Source organism: Nematolebias whitei, chromosome 22, assembly GCF_014905685.2.
Source record: "Nematolebias whitei isolate Nwh7 chromosome 22, NemWhi1, whole genome shotgun sequence".
NCBI classification, from domain to species: Eukaryota; Metazoa; Chordata; class Actinopteri; order Cyprinodontiformes; family Rivulidae; genus Nematolebias; species Nematolebias whitei.
In genome coordinates this window covers 925,859-936,280 of record NC_056519.1, presented here as the reverse complement: position 1 = coordinate 936,280, position 10,422 = coordinate 925,859, and the positions used below count along the sequence as shown (strand labels likewise).

At 44.4% G+C, this 10,422-nt stretch overlaps 1 protein-coding gene across 1 annotated transcript in view; it reads left to right on the top strand.

Moving 5' to 3' along the window:
• ptpro (protein tyrosine phosphatase receptor type O) overlaps positions 1–7,941 on the top strand; it is a 47,492-nt gene extending 39,551 nt beyond the window's left edge. The window contains exons 27-29 of the mRNA XM_037696101.1: positions 840–975; positions 6,165–6,283; positions 7,099–7,941. Of these exons, the coding sequence (XP_037552029.1) occupies positions 840–975; positions 6,165–6,269 (241 nt within the window). The 3' untranslated portion in view covers positions 6,270–6,283; positions 7,099–7,941. The remainder of the gene's footprint in view (positions 1–839; positions 976–6,164; positions 6,284–7,098) is intronic.
• Positions 7,942–10,422: the final 2,481 nt, after the last annotated feature.

Here is a 10,422-nt window from a genome sequence, read left to right as displayed (position 1 = left end):
TCTGGTCCACTGGTTCTCTGGTCCACTGGTTCTCTGGTCCACTGGTTTTCTGGTCCTCTGGTTCTCTGGTTCTCTGGTCCTCTGGTTCTCTGTTCCACTGGTTCTCTGGTCCACTGGTCCTCTGGTCCACTGGTTCTCTGGTCCACTGGTTATCTGGTCCACTGGTTCTCTGGTCCTCTGGTCCACTGGTCCTCTGGTCCACGGGTTCTCTGGTCCTCTGGTCCACTGGTTATCTGGTCCATTGGTTCTCTGGTCCTCTGGTCCTCTGGTTCTCTGGTCCACTGGTTCTCTGGTCCACTGGCCTCTCTCTCATTGTGTGTGACAATAATTTAGTGGTTGTTGATGTAAACAGACATGGAAGTTGTTTTTAAAGCTTCTTAAATGTCAGATTAGGGACTTATGTTGTTGAAATGTAATCAGTCAGATTTTATGATCTCTCCCCCCCACCCCCCCACACACACACACCTTCATCCATTCAATGTCCACCAGCTGCAACAGAATCTGACCTTGGTTCTGTCAGCAGCAGGTGTGGTCTGCAGGATTTCCTGCTCCATGATTTATATGCTGACATCGAGATCATGGATTACCAGAGATTAGTTGTTTTGCTGAGTCTCATGTTTCCTTAGAACAAGACAGACCCCTCAGAGGACAGAAGAAACCTTGAGTGGAGCAGGACCATGACTTTAGATTTTTAAGTTCTAGTCTTTGCGCCAGTCATGAATGGATGTTCTTTTTTCTGATCTTGATGGAAAACTCAAAAACATTCTGACTTTGTGTGAATCTTTTGGACCTCGCCCTCAGTGAAAACCTGGACCAAGTCAGTTCTGTTTGTGTTTCAGTGCTGGGGTCGGCAGGACCGGGACCTTCATGGCTCTGGACCGCCTTATGCAGCACATCAGGGAGCATGAGTTCGTGGACATCCTGGGGATGGTGTCCGAGATGAGATCCCACCGGCTGTCCATGGTCCAGACCGAGGTCTGCTCACCCCACCTACACACCGTCACTTTACAGGAACCATTACAGCTGATGGACCTTAGCTAACACAGAGTCGTTCCTACAGATATTGTGCTAACATTTGGTGTGGTAGTAGCTGAGAGTCATCCCCATCGTGTTTGAGTTCAAGAAGCGACAGCGGCTGTTTGTCATTTGTTCTTCAGGAGCAGTTCATCTTCATCAGTTTGCTGCTTTGTTCTTAATTAGTTTGATTTTCACTGAGTTCAGTTTATTTCTGTAGCTCCAACAGAAGTCATCTCAGAGCTCCGAACAGAAACATTCACACACATTTAAAAAAACAATTAGTGAAGTTCTCCATCTGAGGAGGCAGCAGGTTGTGTTGAATCTTCTCTTCATCACAGTCTCTCATCCTGAGCAAGAACAAAGGAGACAGTGGGAAGAAAAGACTCCCTTTAACAGGAAGAAACCTCCAATTTGTTGCTGTTGTCCATTGTTGTCATCATTCTTTGTTAAATCAGGTGTCTCTTGTAAATGAGTCCTCAAGTCTCAGTGGGATTTACCTGTAGAAATAAAGGTGGAATGAATGAATAGAACCAGCTCAGGATGAGCTTTGACTGGCCGGGTCTGAGAGGACAGGAAGTAGAAACAGACACAGAATGACAGGTCCAGGTGTACATTCTATAGTCCAGTTTAGGAGTGCGCGATATAAAAGGTATACGGTAGAAACTTAACCCACGATAGAGATCTGGCTTCTAGCGGCTAACCGCAGTAACGCTGTGTCTCAAGTAAAATCAGAGTTGTCAGTTTAATGGCTACTTTTGTTTGTTGAAAACTGCATAAGTGGTGTTCAAGTGTAAAATCAGAGCTGTCAGATTTAATCGTTGCTATTTTGAGCTGAAAACTGCACAAGTGGCGTTAAAGTCATTTCTTCGAGAGCTAAGTGGCGAAGCTACAAGCTAACTACGCCCGGCTTGCCGTAGTGTTATCGTATTCTGACGCAGGCGTAAAACGCCGTGTTCCGTCAAAAGTTTTCTTGTCTTTTTTTCCGTCGAAAGTTAAAGTAAGCGTTGGTCATGTTTAGAGAAACCTGCTCTCTGATCTGTGAACAGAACTCTGTGTTGTGTGATTTTACTGCGAGACCCTCTGGTCAAAGCCACAGACTCATTTTGTGTCAGCTCCATTAAAGCAGCAGGAGGCGCCCACTAGAGGTTTGGAGGTGAAGTGTTTCAGTTGCTGCTCTGTTGCTGTTCATTTATAAAGTGAGACTGGAAACTGTTAACATATTCTTCTGTTTAAAACATGTGGCTAAAACTACATCTGATCTCTTTTGCACTACAAGCAAAAAGCCCAGTACTTGATTTGCTTATTATTTAAAAACTCTCTGGACCTAGTAGTGGAATTTTCTTAATTCAAAATATATGATGGCAAAAGGACACCCTGTGCTTTTTTTATTCCTATTGCAAGTTTTATACCAAAAACATATCGCGATATATATCGTTATGGCCACCCTTCACAATACATATCGTGATATGAATTTTATGCCATATCACACATTCCTTGTCCAGGTGTACTTTCTATAGTCCAGGTGTACTTTCTATAGTCCAGGTGTACTTTCTATTGGAGGAAAGAAAAAACAGGTTAAGATGGAAATAATTACAAAGAGGTAGAGTAAGTAAAGACAGCAGAAAGAGGACATGTGGTCAGTTTGTCCTCCAGCAGTCTAAGCCTATAGCAGCAGAACTAAGAGACAGCTCAGGAAACCCAAACCAACCCCAACTATAGGATTCATCAAAAAGGAAAGTCTTAAAACTGGACAATGTGTCAGCCTCACGGACAGAACCTGGAAGTTGGTTCCTCAGTTGCTCTGAATTGTGCCGCTCAAGGTGACTGCATGTTAGAAAAGCTGTTACTTTCATTCTGGGATGTTGCTTTTGAAAACTTTATTTCCTCTTTTCCTAGATGTAATTTTTTTCTCTTTTTTCGGACGATTACTTCCTCTGGTATCTGATGCAGCTGGAAGGATTTTTACTGAAAACCTTTAACTTTTTGACATTTGTTATGATGCGTAACCATGACAACAAGATGGTTTTTACAACCATGGCGGCTGTGGCTGAGTGGTTAGAGCAGTCGTCCTCCATTGCAAGAGTTGGGGGTTCGAATCCACCAGCAGTCACATGCTGAAGTGTCCCTGGGCAGGACACTGAACCCCTCACTGCCTCTGATGTGTGTCCCATCGGTGTCTGAATGTGATAAAGCTCTGATTAGTCTCTTTAGAATAATGTGTTCAATTAACTTTGTAGAGATCTGGTATAGAGCTGTATGAACGGGTCTATGAGGCACAGATTGTTGTAAAGAGCTTTGAGTATCTTGAAATAAGATAGAAAGGAGCTATACAAGTATAGTCCATTTAGCATTTAACCAGGAGCAGCTGATGAACATCTCAAAGCTCAAATAATGTCTCAGCTACAGCCCCACATCCCAAATAAGATAAGAACTTAAATACAACTTGATTGATCCCACAGGAAATTGTTGTGCCAGAGTTTCAGGACAATGAATCACACAAGATATAATACAAATTACAGAGAACATAAAAATATTTAAAAAAGATTAACATTAAGGTGTAAAACAGGTTCAGGTCAGACAGAAACATTTTGGTGCAGGATTCATTTTATTGTCCTAAAGGGGGAGGAGTTGACCAGTTTGAAGGACTTCCTGTTCTGTGGAGCAACTCGTGGTCTCAGTCTAGGACTGAAGGTGCTAGAAGAGTCCAGGGTGTCATGCAGGGGGGGGGGGGGGTGACGTGATGTTCAGGATCTGGAGCAGGTTCCTCAGCATCCTCTGCTCAGAGACTGCAGGTCCACTCCCAGAACTGAACCAGCTCTCTTCGTGAGCTTATCAAGTCTGTTGGCATCAGCTTTCTTCACCCCCAGCACACCACAGTGTAGAACATGATGCTGGAGACCACCGAGTGGCAAAACATCTGGAGCATGGTCCTGCAGACGTTAAAGGTCCTGAGTCTCCTCAGAAGAAAAAGACGACTCTGTCCTTTCTTGTAGAGGTGCTGGTGTCATCTATCCAGTCCAGTTTATTGTCCAGGTGGACCTCCAGGTACTTGTAGCAGTCCACAGTGTCCACCTTAGTACCCTTGATGTTGATAGGGTTGGGGGGGGGGGGGGGGGGGCTTCTTCCTGTGGTCCACCTGCAGCTCTTTAGTTTTTCCAACATTGAGTTGCAGGTGGTTCTGTCCACCACACTTCTTTATTCAGCTTCATGGTCACCAGTGATGCAGCCCACAATGACAGATCATCCAGAACTTCTGCAGATGGCAGGATTGTGAGTTGTACCTAAAGTCCGAGGTGTAGAGGGTGAAAAGAAATGGTGAGAGGACCGTGCCCTGAGGAGCCCCTGTGCTGCTCAGTATGGTATCTGAGGTGGTGTTCTGCAGCCTCACATACTGTGGTCAACCTGTGAGTTAGTCTCTGATCCAGGTGACCAGCAATCCTTCACCGGCATGTCCAGGAGAAGAAATGAGATGTAAAGGAGGTGCCGTGGAAGCATCTTCGTCTACCTGGCTGTGGTGCTCAAGTAACTGACTGCTGAGATCCTGGAGCTGGCAGGAACCGTGGCTCACGCCAACAAGAAGACCAAGATCATCCCCCGACACCTGTGGCTGGCTGTCTGCAATGATGAGGAGCTCAACAAGCTGCTGAGAGGAGTGACCATCGCTCAGGGAGGAGTTCTGCCCAACTTCCAGGTGGTGCTGCTGCCCAAGAAGACCGAGAGACCCACTGGGTCCAGGTGGACAGATCGGCATCTGCAGCCAGTTTCTTCAGATCCGCTGCGGGACAGACTGCAGCGGGATCCTTCCTGCTCACAGCCATCAGCATCTAGAACAAGTCTTAATGAACCCAGGATGATGAGTTACAACAATACCTCCTGGATTAATAACGTATTTTGAATTGCATTTAACATGAGAGGAGCCTGATGAGCTAGGTTGTTGAGAGCTTTGTAGGTTAGAAGTAAGATTTTGAATTCAGTTCTGGATTTGACAGGGAGCCAATGGAGAGAAGCTAAAACTGGAGAGATATGATCTCTCCCAGTAACTCCAGTTAAGACTCTGGCAGCAGCATTTTGGATCAACTGAAGACGTTTTAAAGAATATTTGGACACCCAGATAATAAACCATTGCAATAGTCCAGTCTAGACGTGACAAATGCATGGACCAGTTTTCCTGCATCATCTTTAGATCAGATGTTTCTAATGTTAGTGATATTACGCAGGTGGACTTCCACCAGTGCAGATTCAGTGCTGTGGTGAGTCTAAACCCTGACTGAAACTTTTCAAACAGATTATTTCTTTAGTAGATCATCAAGTAACTGACCTGCAACTATTTTCTCTAGAATTTTTGAGATGAAAGTTAGATTAGATATAGGTCTATAGTTGGCTAGGATTCATGAGTCAAGGTTATGTTTCTTAAGTGAAGGTTTAATTACAGCAACCTTAAAGCTCTGTGGTACATAACCATCCATTAAAGACAAGTTAAGCAGATCTAAGACGTGGTTATTAATTAGAGGAAATACGTCTTTAAAGAGTCTGGTTGGGATGGGATCTAGCAGACATGTGGGTGGTTTGGATGAAGCTATTATTTTTAACAGTTCAGAGCTGAACAGGACAAACATAAATCAGGTTCTACTGACATTTTTAAAGTTGTCTCATCTGACACAGAACCAGAGGCAATACTAGGAATGTTGGTTTAAAATTTCTCCCTAATTGAAACATTTTTATTTATAAAGAAGCTCACGTACCATAATTGCCGGTCTATAGAGCGCACCCAAATATAAACTGCGGGGTTTAAAGTCTTTGACAAAATTAATGTCTCATTGAGCAGAAAATACAGTATTCATTAGTTATAAAAGTTAAGTCTGCTCCTCTGGATGTTCAAAAAACAAAAACAAAACAACAACGTTGTTGTTTTTGTTTTTTGAACATCCAGAGGACCAGACTTAATATAGATTTTTCTATCTGGATTATTGAGCATGCATCAGGATATTCATTAGTTAGTATTTGTTACGCATCAGTTTTTGTTTTTTGGAGCCATTTGTTGTTTGTTCTTCATCCGTTTGTTAGTTTTTATCACTTTGTTGTTTGTTTATATTGGCTTTTTAGTGTTTATCTTCATTTGTCTGTTGTTGTTTTTGTTTGTTTTTCAGGAGCAATTTGTCTTCATCCATCAGTGCGTCCTTCTCATGTGGCACAAGAAGAAACAACAGTCCGTAACCTCAGACGTCATCTACGAGAACGCCAGCAAGACATAAAGAGCCGCTGCCACGTCAGTACGAATATTTCTTCTGTTTGATTCTAAAAGTGTTGATGTGTGAATCCTTGGTCCTGATTGGCTGACCTCCAGCTGTTTGTATAAATCCTTAGTTCTGATTGGCTGACCTCCAACTGTTTGTATAAATCCTTGGTTCCTGATTGGTTGACCTCCAGCTGTTTGTATAAATCCTTGGTTCCTGATTGGCTGACCTCTAGCTGTTTGTGTAAATCCTCGGCCCCGATTGGCTGACCTCCAGATGTTTGTAGAAATCCTCGGTCCTGATTGGCTGACCTCCAGATGTTTGTGTAAATCCTCGGTCCTGATTGGCTGACCACTAGATGTTTGTAGAAATCCTCGGTCCTGATTGGCTGACCTCCAGATGTTTGCAGAAATCCTCGGTCCTGATTGGCTGACCTCTAGCTGTTTGTAGAAATCCTTGGTCCTGATTGGCTGACCTCCAGATGTTTGTGTAAACCCTCTGTCCCGATTGGCTGACCTCCAGATGTTTGTAGAAATCCTCGGTCCCGATTGGCTGACCTTCAGATGTTTGTGTAAATCCTCGGCCCTGATTGGCTGACCTCCAGATGTTTGTGTAAATCCTTGGTTCCTGATTGGCTGATCTCCAGATGTTTGTGTAAATCCTCGGTCCTGATTGGCTGACCTCCAGATGTTTGTGTAAATCCTCGGTCCTGATTGGCTGATCTCCAGATGTTTGTGTAAATCCTCGGCCCTGATTGGCTGACCTCCACCTCTGCAGTTAATCTGTTCGTCTGTCTGGTTTAAGTTAAATTAACCTGAGCCTAACTGAAGCCCTTCTCATCCTGCAGGCACAACATGGCCGACCTGCTCTCTGTAGAAGACAACCTGCTTCATCATCAGAACCAACAACCCGACAGAGAAACTTCTGATCCAGTCTTTTGATTTGAATTGGGTTTAAAGCTGGAGTTCTGCCTTAATGTTCGACTACAACCCAGAACCAGTCCCAGTCCTGTCTGGTTCTAACATCCAGATGCCATGACACGATGATTCTGGCCATGACTCGGCAGTTTTTCATTGAATTTTAGATTTTTATTCTCTGGAGTGTCTGAGAAGCACCGGCCTCTTCCTCTGCTGCCAAATCTTCTTCTTTGGTTCGATTTTGGGCATTGAAATCATCAAATCCAGCTTTAATTTAATAACGGGTCCACACTGCCCAACGTTCTGAATGGATCACACTGCCTCCAGAGAAACCAGCCCAGAGATGGACAGACGCGCTGATTCTAGCTGGGGGGGCGGGGCTAACCAACGGACCAGGTGGAACGACCTCAACCTTTCTGCAGATCTCCAGGATCGGACCACAAGATGTTCTGGGGCCTCATGAGTTCTGAACAAACCAGTCAGAGATTGGTCCAGTGCAGCTCCAGACTCGTGTCAGGGCGTTGAACAGAAACATTATCAAAGACAGTAACATTCTCTCTGAGCAGCTTGTGTTGAACCTTCAGTCCCATCCTGAGCAAAGATTTCCACCTAAAACCGTCACTACAACACGTCAACGTTTTAAGATGTACCTTTGAAATGAAAAGCCCCAAAGTGAATGATGTGAAGACGTCATGTGACGTTTGTTAGCCACAACTGGCTGCTGGTTCACTTAGCTTAGCTGCTAGTTACCCCGGTAGTTTGTTTCTCTCACGTTTGTCAAGATGGCCGAAGCGTCTCCGCCTTCTCCTGTTGGTCGGAACTGAAGCCAAAATATCTGATTTTTTTTTCAGGGGTTATCAGGATGTGGGCGGCATGCTTGATGCTTAAGCCCCGCCTCCCCTCCCACTAAAAAAATCATTTGGTTGAAGTGTCTGTATAATTTAAATATTTTGGGAACGTCCTCATCTTCACTGGAAAAACAAGAACATTTTTTCGTTGCAACGTTTAACGTGAGCACCAGGTGGCAGCGTTCGTTACGTTCACGTCGCTTGTTTAGCAGAAGAAAGTATTTTAGAACTTCTAATGTAAATATATATATGGCATTGTAATTGAGTCAAAATGTCCATTTTTGTTGCTCTGGGTCCACTGGTGGCTGCTGGATGACCCGCTCTTCGTCAGATTGTACGATAAAGCAGCAGCGTGCAAGTTTGGTAAACTACACGTGATGACCGAAGAGACCGTCACCGGTCACTTCTTTAACCCAAAGTTGGTTTGTCCTTACAGGATGAAAACAGTGTCGTCAAAATAAAAGCCTCTTGGTTCATTTTCTGTTCCAACAGACAAAACTTTCATTTCAGGATTTAATTTAGAGACTAATTCAAAATCTGCCCTTTTGATTCTTTTCCTTTCCGTGTGTCTGTTCCCGGCAGTCTCTACGTGAGACGCCTGGACAGGTCTCCAGTCCACCACATGGAGACAAACAGGAGGGAGAACCACTCTCAGCTAGGGCCAGTTCACAGAAACCAGTGAACCTACCACGCCTGTTTTTAGTCTGGAAGGAAACAGGAAGTGGATTTTCAGTCCCGTCCCACAGAAAAAAAACAACTTGTCCCATCGAATCACGTGAGTTAAAGTCGACTCTTGACGTGGGATTCCTGACAAATGTCATGCTCTACCAGGGAGAACATGTAAAACCACCCAGATCTGAGGACAGGCTAAGAGCGATTCAGAACCCTCTCATGGGCAGAGAACAAGGACCTTGATGTCCATCCCCCGGACGTGGGTTACCAGGACCCCACCCTGGAGCCGAGCCTGGGAGTGGCCCCATTGCACCTGGCGTCCAGGCTTCTCAGTCACATGAGTTACATGGGTTTGCCTTCCCGCAGGCCCACAACCTACATATGGGTCTGGTGCATGGCACCATGGGACGTATGGCGCTCTGACCCTGGCTTTTTAAAGTTGGCTCTTGGGACGTGACCTCTCTGGTGGGGGAGGAGCCTGAGCTTGTGTGTGAGGTATGACTGTGGTATGGTATAAGGTGTGTTTGGTCTGGAACAGGTCTCTCTTGTAATGAGTCCTCGTGGCTCCATCAGATCGGCCTGTATAAGGTTTTCAGTTCTGATCCACCTGATGAGCCTGCAGTTCTGATCAAACGGCCGAGGCTGGCCAGACATTTGTTTGGAGCTTTTAAATGCACGTTTACATGTCCACACTCCAGAACCCTTAAGGAACAAAACTGCTTTTTTAACTCGAAACCTTCAACAGTCGTCTGTTTCTGCTCCAGTGAAGCATGTAGGGCTTTAATTTTGGCGGGGAGAAGATGACGGATGTTAGTATTTTGACGACACTTTGTGATTTCAGAAAGCAGTGATCATTTGCTGCCGTGGCTCTTCACTCATTTCTTGTTTGGTACTGGGGTCCACTGGTTCTGTTTCCCAGTTGGACATCAGGTGTACTGTACAGACTGCTTCCTTTCTGATCGTCACTAATGACCATTTCTTGTGGAACTGTTGCGTTCAAGTCGTCTTTTTTACGTTGTAAATGTGAACGTTCACTGAGCCAGCACCGCCTGCTGTCTGGAGGACTCTTCTCTGGTGTCACAAACATCTCAAGACTTTCCTGGAAATTTCCCATTTGTCTTCTTCCTTTGTGCGTCCGGTCAGGAGTTGTGTGGTGCCACTTTTCTTATCGTGTTGTCGTCACAGTTTGATCCAAACTGTCACGTTTCATGTTTGTTGGACAAATAAAATGTTGCAGTAAATGAGTGTTCTGCAATTTATTTAAGTTCAAACTAATGTATCAAGGCAAACACCCGTTAGTTTAAGGTAAAAATGGTTTATACGTATACCTGTGTTTGTATGGATGTGTAAAACACGTGTCATTTGAGATGATTAAATTTCTGTCCTACCGCAAGATGACCGACGACGAGCTGACACCTTGAAGAACGAGTTTGATTCTTCAACAGAACCAGATCTTCTGTCGCTGGACGTTTCTGAAGTTCTTTGGGTTCTGTAAGACCAAAGAAAGTGGAGCACCGTGTAAAACAACACACTATAGTATGACTTCCAAACTGGTGTAAAATGACACATACTATAGTATGACTTCCAAACTGGTGTAAAATGACACATGCTATAGTATGACTTCAAAACTGGTGTAAAATGACACATACTATAGTATGACTTCAAAAATGGTGTAAAATGACACATGCTATAGTATGACTTCTAAACTGGTGTAAAATGACACATGCTATAGTA